The 18532-nt window shown below is 38.9% G+C and overlaps 1 protein-coding gene and 1 long non-coding RNA gene across 10 annotated transcripts in view; one reads left to right on the top strand and one right to left on the bottom strand.

Moving 5' to 3' along the window:
* Pkib (cAMP-dependent protein kinase inhibitor beta) overlaps positions 1 to 18532 on the bottom strand; it is a 96604-nt gene that overhangs the window by 17326 nt on the left and 60746 nt on the right. For 5 of the 9 annotated variants that reach the window (XM_087596835.1, XM_087596836.1, NM_001076553.2 and 2 more), the window contains 1 exon segment: positions 11084 to 11188. In XM_087596835.1, coding sequence (XP_087452961.1) covers positions 11084 to 11168 — 85 coding nt within the window. In that variant the 5' untranslated portion in view covers positions 11169 to 11188. 9 annotated transcript variants of the gene reach the window in all.
* LOC147998663 (uncharacterized) overlaps positions 1 to 18532 on the top strand; it is a 30987-nt gene that overhangs the window by 2905 nt on the left and 9550 nt on the right. Inside the window, exon 2 of the long non-coding RNA XR_015645233.1 lies at positions 1098 to 1311. This is a non-coding gene — a long non-coding RNA (uncharacterized LOC147998663). The remainder of the gene's footprint in view (positions 1 to 1097; positions 1312 to 18532) is intronic.

Raw genomic sequence — 18532 nt, 5'->3', positions numbered from 1 at the left:
AAGTATCTACATATGTATAAAATGACATTCTTGAGGGTTGGGGATTTAGCTCAGTGGTAGAGTGCTTGCCTAGCAAGCACAAGGCCCTGGGTTTTTTCCCCAGCTCGGGGGGGGGGGGGGGGGGGGGATGACATTCTTACTTGGAGATATGCCTCTTTGAAATTCCTCCATTTATGGCATATCTATGTCTCTAGTATAGGACAAAATAAATGAAATTTTCCTTTACATTTTAATGTTTAGATTCTTGCTTGCAGTAACAAATTATCAACAAATATTCATATGCATATTAAAGTTGTTCTAACACCAAAAAATTTAAGCAATTAGGCATTTAGTACTCAAATCTAAACAATTTTAGTCTCCAGTAATCTTCCAGATGAAGTCATACATAAATTTGAATACCCTTTCTGTAGTGTAATAATTACTCTTTCAAAACAGGACTACTTATGGTAGTAATATGACATGAAATGGAGTATGAGGAAGTACTTCAGTACATGTACAGGATGTTTAGCTATATGTGTGTTGGTGTAAGGAATAGGGGATCCCCTCTATAAATAATTCCAGAGGCCAATCTGTTATAAGGCCTCCTCAAATCCATTGCAGCTTCCCAAAGGAACAGTCGAATTCCATCTTAAGTCAACATAAAGCCAACTTGTCACCCTCTTCCCAAGTCCAGATAGCATTCTTACATTCATCACTATCATGCTTCCTCCTGCTCTATTCCTTAGCAGAAGAAAGCAGTCATTGACAAGGAGAAAACTTCCAATGCACTAAAAGTTCTCCTATAAAATAAGCATGCTTTCCTTTTAATACATGATCTTTCCCTACTCCCCCAGTGCTAGAGAGATTAAAACTAGAGCTATACACAATACACTTGAGTGTGTGTGTGTGTGTGTGTGTGTGTGTGTGTGTGTGCGTGCATGTTTCATATTTATGTGTCCCTGTATGTTGTATGTGCTGGGTAACATCTAAAAAACAGACAAATGTGTTCACTTCCTTTTTAGATGAGTGCCATTTTTTTCTAGGAATAAACAACAGCATGGCATTCTTCTGTTTTACAATTTCTATCACTTTAACTGTCCTCTTCTCACCTTTCTAAGAGATTCAAATTGAAAAAAGAAAACATGGCAAGGCTTAGAAGAGACCATTTGCATGAGAGAAAGAAGACAGAAAGAAAGAAAATTGAAAAAGAAAAAATCAAAACTAAAGGAGCACCACACCAGTTACTGTTCAGGGACATGGAGACAAGACGGGATTCCCAATTTTGACTGGTGGCTCACGAGAACCACATTCTGAGCATCTCAGCTCTACCAGGTGAGCAGAGGGCAAGCTTTATTCCAACACCAGAAGTGGTTGTGACTCCACAGGGAGCAAGCTAATGGGTGTTAGAGACTGACCTGCTATCTGCCCCAACTCAACCGTTTCCTTTTCTAATTGCTTCTAGACACAAAGTAAGTATCCTCATATCTCAAAACAGGAACAAAGATGCCCAACATCACATGTTGAACTTGTGGGGGAAATAATACACTTTTAGAATTCTTAGAACTGACTTACATTTACCCCAGGTGGATTGGCTTCTCTGCTAATGACATAGCTTTAATGTCAAATGACAGTTGATGACATCAATAGAGAGGTGAGAAGGAGAAGTTGATAGAACCATCACGGTCACACTAGAAGTGTTTTGTGTTTCTCTGATTTGTGTAAAGCCCGGAGGGGAAAAACTGCTTAAGAAATTCACTAAACAAATGTGAATCATAAGCTGATACCTATGTCAACTGTGAGTCAGCCAGCAGTAACGTTTACTTTCACCTTTCTAAAGAACAAGATAAAAAACAAGACTGCAAGTAAAGGTATCAACCACAAAGTAGATTTTGTTACACTACCACATTCAAGTATCTCTGCATGAAGACCGTAAGCTAGGAAAATACGGGGTGTGTGTGTGTGTGTGTGTGTGTGTGTGTGTGTGTAACATTAGTTATCATTTGCAGAGTAATAATTAATGTAAAACTCTTACAGCATTAACTGTTATCCTTAGCCAGGCATTCAGTATTCCATGCTCTAACACAAGCCTTCTCTAAAAGAGATTCATTAAGATTAATTGAACCTACTGACACAGATGAGGGACCCCTTGGTTGCAGCTAACCATTGGACTGAACAAGGGGACCCCAATGAAGGAGTTAGAGAAAGACTAAAGGAGCTGAAGGGTTTGCAACACCATAGGAAGAACAATATCAACCAACCAAACCCAAACAGAGCTCCTAGGAACTAAACCGATGAGTACACATGGAGGAACCCATGACTCCAACCACATATGTGGCAGAGGATGGCATTGACAGAGGGAGGAAAAGCCCTTGATCCTGTGAAGCTTTGTTTCCTCAATGTAGGGTACTGCCAGGGCATTGAGGTTGGCGTAGGTGGGTGGGAATGGGAGCATCCTCATAGATGCAGGGGCAGGGGGAGTAGGTATGGAAGAGGGGGGAAGTGGAATAACATTTGAAATGTAAATACATAAAATATCCAAGACAAATAAAATTATTTAAAAAATGATTAAACTGGACAAACTGACTGACCAAAAGTCAATAGTATAACCCATGTCATAGGTTGTCCTTAGAGACTTAATCCCAGGATGGTTTAACACAACATTGGTGTTCACTATACATTTCATTTGTGTAGTTACTAAAGACATTGGCTGCATGAGTCCAAGAGGATAAAATGGGTTATATCAACCTATTTTGTTATTAATAGGAATTTAGGCAGTAGAGAACTTCAAAGTTTTGCTGAAAGTCAAGAGATTATAAAAATAATCATGAGTCAATTTTGGAGATGTTCCTTTTTGGATAATTGGAGTTTTAACTTTTGTGTGTGGACTACATACATGAAAGGACCACATGGGAGGCAGGTATGACTTAATGTGGGTCACTACTGGGCACTGGCGTCCTTAAGAACTCACATCAATGCTCAAAGTGTGCATTGAAGTCCTCATTTGAAATGGTTTTCCATGTGGTATTTCAAAACATACACAATATACGTTAAATGTATACATTCACATATATATTATATATAAAATATACTATAATAAATAGTATATTTGTATGTATATATTATATATAATATTTATATAATTTATATGTATAATATATTGAATTGTCATATCTATGTCAACTTGTATGTCATACCTATAATCAACTTATTAATATTGTATATAATATATAATGTAAATATATATGTATTATATATAATACACACATATATTTATATGTGTATATTATATAAATATATTTATATAAATATGTGTATTTATATATGTTACATTACATTTATATTTATTTGGTATATTAATTCTTAGTAATGAATCTCATTTTATCCATTTAATGAAAAACTTCTCAGAATGTATCTTACTCCCTCTGTGAAGGAATATAAGTTCCATCATTTCTCCCTGGCTGCAGTGAAAAGAGAAAAAAAAAAAAAAAGGATTGCACCCTCTTGAGTTCTGGTTTGTTATCTCATTACAAGAGAAGAAAGCATTTTAATGTTTGATCAAGCAAAAAACAATCAAAATCACAGTAGCAAAATTTTAAGTATTTAGAGGACTTCTTTAGGTCATATACTAAAATCAAAACAAAACAACAATAATAAAAACTCAAACAAATAGCAAATGACACGAAAAATTGAGTCTTTAAAATATTTCTCTCAAATTATGTGTATATTAACCTATAATCAAACTGAGTAGATGAAAATGTATTTAAATGACCTGTACAAAATCTTTTGCAAAATAAAAATATCATTATTTTTGTTATATAAATATAATGAATTCATGAAAAATGATATCCAAAATATGCTTTGACAAGCAAGCGAAAAAATTAAACTTGTACAAATCTATGACTTTTAAGTGTGTGAGGAGACATCATTGTAATAGACCTATATTGAAACCACAACAGTAGTCTCGTGTGGGTAGAGTTGCTGCGATTTCTTGTCCTCTCTTCCAGGGTCATTGTTTTACAAACTGTCTGTTAATGACGATTTGTTAAAATGATAACTCTTCTCTTAGTTTTCGAAATTCCATCCTCCCTCTCCTCCCTTTCCTACCTCCAACCTCCCAGATACACCCACCCCCTTGCCCTCTCTCAAATGGATGGCTTCATTATAGTTGCTGTTACACAGATCCATATAAACTTTTATAGGGACACTGACGAAATCATGATGAACATGCACGGTTCTTAAGGTCTTCCGTGAAAATTTTCTTGTGTGATCCTGTGTTGTAGGGTTGCTATTTCTAAGTCTATTTTAAAGGAAAGGAAGCTGAGGAGCCTCGATATGAATTAGCTTCAGCCTAGAAAGACCATTACTCAGCCATCCTCACTAATTCCTTAGTTGCAGCTCCCGGAACAGTTCAGCTTGTCTCCTTTTACCCTTGTCTTATTGGGAATCTGTGGAACAGTTTGCTCAGTGCCAGATTCTGAGGAAATAGTGACGATGAGACTAAAAATTGTAATATACACAGTAGACACCCAAGTGTAAAATTTAAGTTCCCACTAAAGAGGGAAAAGTCTAGCTAACATAGACTGGTACTGAGTTGAGACATCTCATTACTGGAATTCTTATTACAAAGAAACAAATGTCATTAAAATGCATGAGTATATCTTTTCTCATGGGCACTGGGGAACCCTGAAAATCTGCCAGTTACATAGGAAAGATGAGTATGAGAAGTATTGTGTAGAAATAAAGACCAGAGTCAAGGAGAATCATTAGAAGGCTATTAGAAAAAAAAGTTTTGTAAGTAAACCTACTATAATACATACCATTTACAAATGCAATGACCAAGAACAAGAATAGCTTCATATTAAAATTAAGGCAAATATAAAGACCTTAAACTATCAGTCCAGATGACATATTAGAAATAGAAGGTAAACAATAAATACTACTAGGTAAACTTCATGCAAAAATTCTGTAAGTAGTGGGATCAGATGATTTTTACAATTTCCTCAGATTCTGTTTTTATGTCTCCCTTTTCATTTCTGATTTTGTTAATATGGATACTCTCTGTGTGCCCTCTGGTTAGTCTGGCTAAGGGTTTATCTATCTTGTTGATTTTCTCAAAGAACCAGCTCCTGGTTTTGTTGATTCTTTGTATAGTCCTTTTTGTTTCTACTTGGTTGATTTCAGCCCTCAGTTTGATTATTTCCAGCCTGCTACTCCTCTTAGGTGTATTTGCTTCTTTTTGTTCTAGAGCTTTTAGGTGTGCTGTCAAGCTGCTAATGTATGCTCTTTCCAGTTTCTTTTTGGAGGCACTCAGAGCTATGAGTATAGCTTAGCATTGCTTTCATTGTGTCCTATAAGTTCGGGTAAGTTGTGCCTTCGTTGTCATTAAATTCTAAAAAGTCTTCAATTTCTTTATTTCTTTCTTGACCAAGTTACCATTGAGCAGAGGATTGTTCAGCTTCCATGTGTAGGTGGGCTTTTTGATGTTTTTGTTGTTATTGAAGGCCAGCCTGATAGGATACATGGGATGATTTCAATCTTCTTGTATCTGTTGAGGCCTGTTTTGTGACTGATTATATAGTCAATTTTAAAGAAGGTACCACGAGGTGCTGAAAAGAAGGTATTTGTTTGTTTGTTTGTTTGTTTGTTTGTTTGTTTTAGGATGAAATGTTCTATAGATATCTGGTAAATCCATTTGGTTTTGTTAGTTTCTCTATGTCTCTGTTTAGTTTCTGTTTCCATGATTTGTCCACTGCTCAGAGTGGGGTTTTTAAGTCTCCCACTATTATTGTATGAGATGCAATGTGTGCTTTAGTAAGGTTTCTCATGTGAATGTAGGTGCCCTTGAAGGACAACTACAGTATGGATGCTTCAGTCCTTCTTAGAAGGGGGAACAAAAATACTCATAATAGGAGATATGGAGACAAAATTTGGAGCAGAGACTGAAGGAATGGCCATTCAGAACCTGCCCCACCTGGTTATCCAGCCCATATACATACAGCCACCAAACGCAGACAATATTGCTGATGCCAAGAAGTGCAACCTGACAGGAGCCTGACATAGCTGTCTCCTGAGAGGCTCTGCCAGAGCCTGACAAAAACAGAGGTGAATGCTAGCTGTCAACCATTGACTGAGAATGGGGTCCCCATTGGAGGAGTTAAAGGACTGAAGGAGCTGAAGGAGCTTGCAACCCCATAAGAACAATAATACCAACCAACCAGAGCTCCCAGGGACCAAACCATCATCTAAAGAGTACACATAGACAGACCCATGGCTCCATCTGTATATGTAGCAGAGAATGGCCTTGTTGGGCACCAATGGGAGAAGAAGCCCTTGGTCCTGCCAAGGCTGGACTCCCCTGCCATCACTGTAGGGGAATGTCAGGGTAGGTAGGTGGAAAGGAGTGGGTGGTTGGGTGGGGGAACACCCTCATAGAAGAAGGGGGGTGGGGGATGGGATAGGGGGTTTATGGATGGGAAACTGGGAAAGGGGATAACATTTGAAATGTAAATAAAAATAAGTAAATAAAGAGTTCACAAAGCTAATATTCCAAAATCTAAACAACCCATTCAAAAAAAACGTGATGTAGAACTAAACAGAATTCACAACAGAGGAATCTCGAATGACCAAGAAGCACTTAAAGCAATGTTCAAAGTCCTTGATGATCAGGGAAATGCAAATAAAAACAACCCTGAGATTCCACCTTAAACCAATTAGAATGGCTAAAATCAAAAAAGCAAGTGACAGCACATACTAGGTGGAGAAAGAGGAACACTTCTTCAGAGCTTGTGGGATTGCAAACTGGTACAACCATTCTGGAAATCAGTCTGGAATTTCTTCAGAAGATTGGTAACCTAAAGACCCAGATCTACCAGTCTTTGGCCAAAGACCCAAAAGAGTCTATTCTTTTTTAATGAGAGACAAATACAGAGTAAATCTAGACTGGAAAGGAGATGGGGAGGAATTTGGAATAGTAGAGGGAGGGGGGTATTATTCAGATTATATTGTATGAGAAAAGAATCTATGTTTAATAAACTGGAAAAATCTCTTTCTCAAAAAATTCAATGAAAATGCTACAGATAGTATAGTTTAGGAATATAGTTTTCATCTAGTGCACTTTGCAGTATAAGTATTTTCATTAAGACGAATGTTACCTGGCCTTTTTCCCTTGCTGCTTTAAATATTTTTTCTTTGTTCTGTAGGTTTTGTGTTTTGACAGGGCTGCCCACGTTCTCCCTATCTATACAATATACTACTTGAAGTCCTAGCTAGAGCAATGAGACAACTAAAAGAGATCAGGGGATACAAACTGGAAAGGAAGAAGTCAGAGCATCAATCTTTGCAGATGATAAGATAGTATACATAAGCAACCCCAAAATTCTACCAGAGAACTCCTACAGCTGAAAAACACTTTCAGCAAAGTGGCTGGATACAAAATTAACTTTAAAAAATCAATAGCCTTTCTTTATGCAAGTGAATAATAGGCAAAGAAAGAAATTTGTGGAATAACATCCTTTACAATAGTCACCAATAGTCTAAAATACCTTGGTGTGACTATAAGCAAGTGAAATATCTGTATGATAAGAACTCCACATCACTGAAGAAAGACATTGAAGAAGATCTCAGACGATGGAAAGCCCTCCCATGCTCATGGGTTCATAGGATTAACATAGTGAAAATGGCCATCTTACCAAAAGCAATCTACACATTCAATGCAATCCATTGATGTATTCATCAAAATTCCAATACAATTCTTTTCAGATCTTGAAAGAGTAATTCTCAACCTCATAGGGAAGAGAAAAACCAAAACCAAGCCAAACGAAACAAACAAACAAACAAACAAACAAAAAACAGGATAGCTAAAACAATTCTGAACAATAAAAGAACTTCTGGAGGGAGGTAGCACCATCCCTGACCTCAAGCTGTACTACACAGCAACTACACAGCAATAGTTTAAAAAAAAAACACCAGTGAGGCCATGGAACCTGAAAAGGCCACCTCCTGTAGCTAGGCAGGAACCTCAGTGGAGAAGTAGAGACACCGACCTTCCACTCAAAATGTATTCTGTCTACAAGACATGCAAGGAAGGGGATAGAGTATAGACTGAGGGAATGACCAACCAATGACTAGCCCAACTTGAGACACACCCCATGAGCAAGCATCATCTGTTATGCTTGCAGACAGGAGTCTAGCATGGCTGTCCTCTGAGAGGCTCCACCCAGCAGCTGATTAAAACAGATGCAGAGAGCCACAACCAAACACTGGACGGAGCTCAGAGAGCCCTGTGCAAGACTTGAGGGAAGAATTGTGGGCCCTGAAAGGAATAGGACCTCAACAGGAACACTAATAGAGTCCTACTAACCTGGACTTTTAGGTGCTCTCAGAGACTGAACCACCAACCGAAGAGCATACATAGACTGGACCTAGGCTCTGTGAACATAAATAGCACATATGCAGCTTGACAATCATGTGGTTCCTCCAACAGCTGGAGCAGGGGCTATCCCTAAAGATGTTGCCTGTCTGTGGAATAATGCTTTCTTAACTGGGCTACCTTGTTTGGCCTCAGTGGGAAAGGACACTAGGATAGCCCTGCAGAGACTTGATATGCCAGGATAGGGCCTAGTCTGTAGCCGAGTCAAGCTGATGTGAAACCAATCATTGCAATACTCAAATTCCTTACTGGCCAATGTGGAATGATGTGAGATTATGTGAGGTGCTTGCTTATTTGTCATTAGAAGAGTCATTCCTGTTAGAATGAGGGAAAAATAGACTTTGAGGGAGGGTGTTCAAGACAGGGTTTCTCTGTGTAACAAGTCCTAGCTCTCCTGGACTTGCTTTATAGACCAGGCTAGCCTCGAAGTCACAGAGATCTGCCTGCCAAGTGCTGGAACTAATGTCTCATACCACCGTGCCCTGAAATATTTTTAATGTACAAAGATCAGCAGTCTCCATGAATTTTTAAAGTTTATGCTATAATGGAAAACTGAGCTATTTCAGGGGATATAACATATAGTAAAGAATTTTGCGAAAAACATACCATGATTTTATGGATATAAATGATCTGCTCATAAATAGATATATTATGTCTTTAGATTACAATGCCAAAATAAGTGGCCTTATTTTATGTACTTGAGCTATATGAGTGTGATTACAAGAATTACCACAAGCTTTGAATTGTTCAATGGGATGGAGGTGTGTACACTGCAGTTCATTCAACTTGTCTTTTTAAAACTTAATTAATTAATTCACTTTACTTCCAGATTGCTGCTCCCCCTCCTAATCACCTCTAAATCCCTCCCCAATCACCCATCACCTTCTCCTCTAATAGGGTAGAGGCCCTCCTGGGTATTAGCCTGGATATGGTTAGGAGAATGCCTTCAAATGAGGCTGATGTCTAACATAGTGGCCCGAGTCAAACATATTAGCCTTCTCACTAAAAATTGAGTGAGGGAGAACTGGATTCTCTGCCTGTGCTTGACTTACGACCTCACTTTTCCTCTGGCACTGAACTCAGACTTGGTTTGGAGCAATAGTCTTTCATCCCGGACCTTGGACTTGGAAATGAGACTAGAATAAACAATTTATCAAGAGTTGAGGAGAGAGAAACAGAGAGACAGAGACAGAGAGATACAGAGAAAGAGAAGGGAAAGGGCCTCATTTAGCACTCACCTTGATCCTTGTAATTTTTCATTCTTCTGAGCTTATGAAAAAAATTATCATACTTATTTTCCAAGATAGCTATCACTTAAAAGAGAGTTTAAGAAATATTTGATCCTAACATTAAAATGTACTGGGTTTTCATGGTTGTTGTATTTTGGGGTTTGCTTATTTGGTCATGAAGTCATCCGATACTTCTAGAAAAGTTAGTTCTGGCTTTAAATTTCAATTCTTCCAATCCATGTAATAGCAAAGTTTCCTTTTCATTTGGTCACACATCTTCACATATACAGATGTTCAAATACGTAAATGCATCGTTCTTTGACAGTACTTATTTTAAATCTCAGGTCTTCATAGTCTTGAGAGTCTTTAACCCAAAATATCATTCATTTTCACATTAAAATTTATCCTTTCTGCACATTTTAGGATAATTTGACCATCTACAGGATTCATTCCTTCATGTGGCTCATAGCATTAAAATTAAGGTATGCTGCCCCAACCTCTTGATAAAATGGCAAGGGCTTCAATTTACTTAATGCCACATTTTCTCTCTACTCGGCTGCCACAGTAAAACCCTAGTCAAATCATTAATGCAGGGAGCAGCCACTCCTCCTCCTTATCCCGAGGCCACAGACTTTAGCTCCTAGTTAGCACAAGGCAAATCCTATCCTCTTTGGTAACACATGGACAGCATATTCTCATTGCTGTTCACAGATCCTGGTCATTCACTCAACCTTCTCCAAGTCTTTGGGTGGACTGTAGTGTTCTTGGCCTTGTGCTATGAGCATGTGTGACCCCAATCTTTTGTGGATCTCATCTGTCCAGTGTTAGATATGTTCAGCCAGTGCCAGGTCTCCAGAGAGGGATTCTTTGCCTCAACAAGAGGATGGTTAGGAAGGAAAGTAAGTTACTGGTGTCAGGAACTACATAGCCTTCCAAACAGTCACAGCTAAAGAATATCTTGTCAGAATAAATTTACTTCTTTTGGTTAATTGGTCCTGAGATATGGCAAAAGCTGAAACAGAACATCTCATTCCTGGAGACTCTGAGGGGTGGACTGTATGTTGTCTCGGTCAACCAGTCCAGTACTGTCTTTTTCCACACTATGAAGCCCTTGTTTCTAAGATGAATATTGTTAATCACACCCTGATGTCACATGATAACAGGTTGAGTTTCTCTCACAGGTGTTCCTCTGAGGCTTCTTCTTCTAAGGGTATTTCCTTGACCAAGCAGAACTTCAGCCCTGCTTACTAAGGTTGAGGAAAGAGCTGGCTGTATCTATCCTGGTGACTGTCCTGGGTTCATTGAGGTAACAATACAGATATTGTAGTTGTACATACAAGGGACAGACCAAGGGACAGCACTCTTTGTAAGGTCTGTGGAAAGGAAAGAAAGCACTGTCCTGCAGAGAATTAAGGCATTCCAGTTGTTGTTCATGCAGGGTAGTGACCTTGCTGGGCTCCTGGGCTGCCGCCTCCCATGCCGTTCTCCACTGTTTTCTTTTGACCCCCAGGGGCATCAGGGTGCACATCCATGGTGTCCTGTGGCCCAGGTGCTGATGAAAACAAAAAGGGGATAGGGAGAGGAAGGAGCATTTGGCACTCAACCAGTCTTGGGATGCAAAACCCATTGCCAACATGCCCTGGGCTCAGCACTGTTGCCTAAAAGCACACCAAAAATCTAATTTTGCAATCCCAAACCCAAGACCACATGCAAGTCATAGAGAGATAACTTTGCTGGACGTGGACGTCTACCCCAGGGTGATGAATTAGGATTCCCAGGAGGAAGAGGTAGACACTTAGAATGTAGGTCAACAAGTTTCTGGACCTTTTCCCGTAACTGTACCAGAAGTCTGTGCAACAGACAGTTATGTAGACACAGAAATTGAAGTATGAATTTATATCTGTATAGAAATCCAAAATATTCCTAGAGAGTTATTTTTCCATAAAAGTTGGTAAAAGGGAAAACAGGAGTGTTTACCCATATAATAGAGAATGTGGAGCTGTTCTGCAGGGTGGTCTTAATCAAGTTTGACTTGCAGATCAAGCATCCTTTCCCTGCACCATATTTTTGACTGTGCTTCTGTTGATACAGAAACCCTAATCCATGGGGTTGGAGGATAATATCCACGGCATCCTGTAGGTCACACGTTGGCAACCTTGTGGCACCTGTTGTAGACATCAATCCAAACTCAATATCTTTAAACATGCAAGTCAACTATTACCATGAGGCAGACTTGTAAACTTGAAGATACTGATTTTAGAAAGAAACGTATAAATATGATAAAGGTGAAGGGGACCCCTCCCAAATATATCCTGTCCTCACAATCACCACACACACAAAAAAAAGAAAAAAGAAAAAAGAAAAAGATAACGACTGAAAATGCAAATACAGAGAGAGGAAAACAGCAAAACTACCTGAAACAAACCTGTGTGTGAGTTAACCTAGATGGAAATCCAAAATTGAACTGAAAGAATTTGTAGGTCAAAGGTAAAAGGGCTCTGATCTACTTTTGTGTCTCTCCAATATAGGTTAATAATTTACAATGTCTGCTGAAATGAACCAACTGGCAAATTACCATGGCTTTAAATACTTTTAAGTGGGCCTGAAAAAATATCTCAGCAGACTGCTCTTTTATAGGACCTGGATTCAATTCCCAATACCTATATGGCAGCTCACAACTGTCTGTAACTCCAGTTCCAGGGGATCTGATATCATCAAATGAGAAATATATTTAGGTAAAACACCAATGAACATAAAATAAAGGAAATAAATCTTTTTAGCCAGGTGGCACTGGGCCATATCTTTAATCCCAGCACTCAGGAGGCGGAGGCAGGCAGATCTCTAAATTTGAGGCAGCCTGGTCTACAAAGCAAGTTCTGAGACAGGCAGGGCTACATATAAAAACCCCACCTGGAAAAAAAGATAAATAATAAATAAATAAATAAATGGCGCACTAGTAGGTAAATCTGAAGTCCTTACTAAACTTGAACATATCATTTCCCATAATCTTAGGGAGAATAAGTAAGGTTAAAAGCAGAACAACTTCTTATTGCTTTATTTATTAGAACTAATATCTTACCCAAATTCCTATTATAATATAACACATATTGCCTTAAAATATCACATGGTAGACATAAACATTCTAACCCACTGCAAATTAGCTCTTAGACACAAATTTGTCTGCAAAATGAGAAATCCTAATTCTCCTGCCAGGAGCCATAACAGGACGAGCTAATAACTAGGGGGTGATCATCCTGAGATGGCCAGCCTCAGATTATCATATAGTCTGGGACTGGTTTGCCCTTATTAAGCAAGGCTATAAGGGATTCATTTTAGGAAAGATTCCTGCTATTAAAAGGCTTTTCCTGTTATTATTAAACACATATAACAATCATTAAGTAACAGCACACCCCTTTGGTGCAGATCTCTGAAAATCTATGAAGATATACTGCCTTATAGTGATGCTATATAGACAAATAGATGACTTCTTAAGTCTTATTATGATCCTATAAGAATTCCTAAAATTATAGCATGATTATTAACCTCTTTTATACTGGGACCGCTATTAAGTCTTTCTCTGATAATTAAAACTGCAGTGAGAACTCTGCCAGTCTCCCAGGTGTCACCAGTTAATTGCTCTTAATAGTAACCAGGCTTTCTCCTACTCAGAACACATTAGAAGAGGTTGTATTAAGAGTCATAAAAGGAGAACAAGCGATTTGTTACAGGTGCAAGGACAGAGGATACGGTATCACCTGGGTTTATCTACACAAAACTTCAATAACAACTTAGGTATGGTTTTAGACCTTCAGTGAACCTGTAGAGCTGACACTGGTGATGAATGTTTTGCCAGATAATTACTCCTGATGGATATGCATGTAATCATTCTCTGTTATAAACTTCTATTTCAATTTATGCTTTGAACTCTTGTATGAACTTGCCATAGACTTTGTAACATGTGATCATGTATTCTGAAAGATGTATAAGTACTGAGGACAAAGAGAGAGAGTCTCCCCCACCCCCACCCCCGTTAAGAACCAATTTTCCTTCTTCTTAGGATCTTTCCTCTTAGCTAGCTTTCATAAGAAAACCTTTTACAACTTAGTAATAAACATTATAATCACTTTTCTAAGTGTCCCCCTTTCTTCCTGCAACTTCTAACTAGCAGGCTGAAAGTTAGAGCCCAGAAGTTCCTGCTGAGATAGTGCAAGGGCTATTTACTTAACCCTTTGTTATTTTTAGGAAGAAGTGCTAAGTGCCAGAGACTGCAGTCTCTTGCCTCAGAGGAACACAGAAGACTGGTCAGTTACAGTAGCAGAGCATAGTGACTTAGACATAGAAAAGTAAATCAGCTACAGTAACATAGTAACTTAGACTTATTTAAGTAAACTTATTATTAGACAGCAACCCTAAATAACTGGTAAGACAAAGTCTTACCCTCCACCAATGCTCTAACCCCTCCACTGCCTCAAGAAGACCCAACAAGAAAGAAGACCTCCTTCAGGGCTGGCCCCAGCATTCTCCCACCCCTAGCCCCATGTTAATTAAGAGGGCTCACTTAATTTAAAATAGTACCCTCAGGGATTAAAACTTCTTATATAAGAGGTGATGGGTGAGGGAGTGATTATCCTGATTCTCCATTTTAGTTCACTTGGACTTTTTTTTTCTGCTTTACATCTTGGGGAGAAGGACATGATATTCTACAGTGGATTTCTGCATCTGAACATAAAGTCCCTTTCCATAAAGCCCCATATAGCTAACAACCTGATGACTAAAAGTGCTGACCAATAACTTACAAATATTTTATTACTATTAATTTGACTAATATGATGGATTTGCCACACATTTCAACAGTCTCTTGGTCATAGTTGCTTTTTACCTACAAAGAGTCACAGCACATCTTAACTGGGCTACTTTGGGGATTCATGAGCACGAATGCTATTTCACACTTTCTTCCATGCACGTGCTTAAAATCTATGTATTAATGCTAGAAATAGTAAGAAAGAGCTTACAAAAGCATGTGGGTCAGTACATCAGACATCAAATACTTGAAAGTCACTTGTTAGCCATTCCATCCCTGACACTGTGAAGGAATAGACACTGAGTTCTCAGTGCCCACAACTGAATACAGGTTCAACATCTGTGGTGGCTTGAATGGTAATGGCTCCCAGAGGTTCATATGTTTACATACCTGGTTCCTGTTTGCATACCCTGTTTGAGAAGAACTAAGAGGGACGCCTTTGTTGGGGAGATTTGCCTGTGTTTGAGACTCAAAACACTTGTAGCATTTTCAGTATGCACTCTCTGCTTCTTGCTTTGAAATCAAGATTTGACCCCTCAGCATTTCCTGATGCCATGTCTTTGCCTTACTCTCATGGCCTTAAACTGCTGGTACCACAGAACAGTTAAATGCTTTCTTTTATAAGTGACATTGGCCATGGTACTTCATCACAGCAATAGAAAATAAGACAATATATATCATTCTTCTTCAGGTTCTGAAGGCAACATACTCATTTAGGAACATTAATATTACTAAAACATTGGTCCATGTTGAAAAGGAATCCTTCCAGTCCAAAACTGGATAGTCTGTCCAAATTGCAAGGGATGAGCAACAGAGACTTTGACCACTTCCTCTCATACCCTTTGTCTCTGGGTTGCCTACGATGGTTGTAAATTGCCCTTGGGATTCTGATGGGGGAAAAAAAGCATGCTTTTTCTGACATCATAGTATATTCCAGTAGAGTGGCAGACAGTGAAATTAGAATAAGTTCTCATAGACCTTGAGTCTGTACTCAAGCATCCAGTACCCATATGCTCTGGGTCATTGAAGCAGTACATTATTACCTTGTCATATCTCCTGAAACACAATGAAGTAACAGCTACACATTTTAACAAATTCTTTCCCCAGGAGTAGTGGTCTTCTTGCTCTATCATTTGTCAGACACCATGTTGTTCATGGTTTGTCTATGAACATTCTTCCATTTCCCAATGTTCTTTGCAATATGACAAATTTCTTTGGATGAACTAAGTAAATACAGTAGTAACATTTCTACTACACATAATGAGTCTTCATGGAGAGTTATTTCCTTTTTTCTTTTACCAAAAACATTTCTAACAAAGGATAAAGCCAAGGGGAAGTTCACTGGGCACACTGCCAGCATTTGCCTTAGCATTGGATTCCCTGGTCATTGGCCCCATCTGATCACATCTGAATACTTGTCAACCATTAGGCAAGAGTTTCTCTTTTAGGTAAAGGAATTTCTTGCATTACAGATTCAGGGTTAAAGCATGAACCAGGATAATGCATTTCTCTTAGTAGGGTTACACCACAATTTAAGACCTATCAGGATACTCCTTATCTGACAAGGAGTGCAAGAGAGTAATAGCAACCTGAGAAATAATCTTGTGACAAAGACATTTAGTGGGAATTCAACCTTTCATAAAGACCCAGAGGTGATCAGACCTAGGATGGAGCCAGTATATGCAGCCATGATCTTTCCAAAGAATTCCTATTTTAAAAACAAATTGAAAAATGACCCCAAAATCCCTGGCACAGGCCCTTTTCATCACAGGTATAATCATGTGTCTAAAGATGATGAGGTCTACATCAATGTCACACAGGTCCCTTAAATCACCATTATTAGCTGGACAAGAGGAAGTGGAGTAAAGTTCATGTTTTCAATTGCCAGCTCAAAATATTTTGTCTTTTCTTTGTCAAGTAGGTGCTTCTCATCCAAGTGACAATGCTTTCACTTATTCCTAAAGGTCTTGCTTAACATCTACTTAGAAATGGTTGTCTATAATCTCCTAACTCAGGAGGCAGATGAAGAAGGATCGACACAAGCTTGAATCTTGCCTGCTCCATAAACCAAGTTATAGGGCATGCAAGGTAACATAGTGAGGTCTTATCTCAAGACAAAATGAAACAAATGAAAACAACCAACCAACCAAGCAAACAACAAAATTGACTAACTAACCAACTAACTAATTAACTAACTAATTTAAACAAAACAAATTGACAAACCCCCCAATGTCAGGCATGAATTCAGGAAGAATTCAGGCATGAATTCAAGGCTGAACATTTGATACAATACCTTGCAAATGACTCAGCCATAGTTCTCTCAGTATTCTTGCTGTAGATTAAATTTCTGAGCCAGACACATGTCCTTATCAAAAGGACAAAATACCGCAGCTTTTGAAAACCCTGCCATAGCAGGTTTCTATTCTCTCCCTGTCTGCATAATTGATCAAGCAAACAAATTACAGCCTTTTGTCTATAGTGGCACCTGGGTATCTTTATATATAAAAACTTCATCCCATAGTTATCCTCTAGATTTCCAGGTGTGGTTACTGTGTGACCCTATACGGGGTTCTTTCCATGCCCATCCCTATCCCCATGCTCTCACTATGTGTGACTAATGAATTGCCCTCAAAGTTATGTCTTTAGTGTCAGATGACATTTGACTGTTTTTTACCAGCAGTGTGAATACGTTAAGACACCCCAGAATACCAACACCCCTTTTCTCCCTTGAAAAAGAACCTGAAGGATAGAAGAGGAAAAGGCATTGGGTTCGTATATGTCCTGGGTCCACAACAGCCGTCAGTGGGGTACGACTTACTCTAGTCTGCACACTGCAATCTCCAGTTGTTGTTTAACTGTCTCATTCTAACACTGAGTTGAAATAATTGCGGCTACATCCTCTGCTCCAGCCTGGGATACTTGGAGCCTAATGTTTATTTCAACGACTCTTTGGTGCTTGAAACTTATTGAATCACTTTGGTGTCTTAACCATACTCCCCTGAGAGCCTGAAAAATCCAAGGTGACCTTTAAACTCATCTGCCTAGGCGTTTCTGTCCCCCATGACTTCTCTGCCTTCTGAGGGCCACAGCACCTATGGAACATCTCTATCGTGCTCAGATTTTCCCTGGGAACTAAGTTGTAATTTTTTCTCTTGGATTTGCTAACCCCATTGAAATTTCCATTGCTATGTCTTTGCTGCTCAACCAAGAGGGCTGGAAATCTGGAGACCTCAGATAAGTTAACCATAACTAAGTTCTCCTCCTCATAGCACGAGTTCTCCCACCAGCTAGTAAATGATTCATTTCCTTTCCCAGAAACATAAAACCTAATCCTTTTCTTTTTTATTGGATATTTTTTATTTACATTTCAAATGTTATCCCCTTTCTCCCACCCAACAACCATCCACCCCTTCTCCCTTCCCAGTCCTGACTTCCCCTACACTAGGGGGGGGGGGGGGGGAGTCAGGCCTTGGCAGGACCAAGGGCTTCTCCTCCCTTTGAAAACCGAACTCTGATGACATTGTTTGCTTTTTCCTCCTCTAAGCCACCCTGTTGTCAGAAATAATCTTGGCTCTCAAGAACATGACTCTTTGTTTCCACGTAACCAATGATAGAAAAATAGGTGAGTGTGTGTCATTTTCAGCTAACTGTGTCTACACAAAACACTAACGGAGGTTTAATGGGTTAAGAAATCTCAGTTAATAATTAAATTGTTATCAGCCAAACAGATTTAGCAGCTCTTCTCGGCTGAGCCTTTAACAAGGCAGTTGCTTTCTATACATTTATAAACTGTATATTACTTTATTGTATTATTTAATGTAATCATTACCACAAGTATCAGCATGCGCTTGCACACACGCATGTGTGTGTGTGTGTGTGTGTGTGTGTGTGTGTGAGAGAGAGAGAGAGAGAGAGAGAGAGAAATTGAGAAAACTCATAATCATGAGATGACTAAAATTGAGTTTTCCAGATATCGAGAACCTTGCCCTATGTTAGGATATAAATTTCTTATATGTGACTCTAGAACATGGGTTTTTAGTGAATTCGTTAGGTTCTATCCAGCCTCCACTGGCCTTTATAAATTTTGGTAAGATT

Source organism: Rattus norvegicus, chromosome 20 (genome assembly GCF_021556685.1).
Source record: "Rattus norvegicus strain SHRSP/BbbUtx chromosome 20, alternate assembly SHRSP_T2T, whole genome shotgun sequence".
In the NCBI taxonomy this organism is placed as follows: Eukaryota; Metazoa; Chordata; class Mammalia; order Rodentia; family Muridae; genus Rattus; species Rattus norvegicus.
This window is presented reverse-complemented; position numbering and strand designations above follow the sequence as displayed.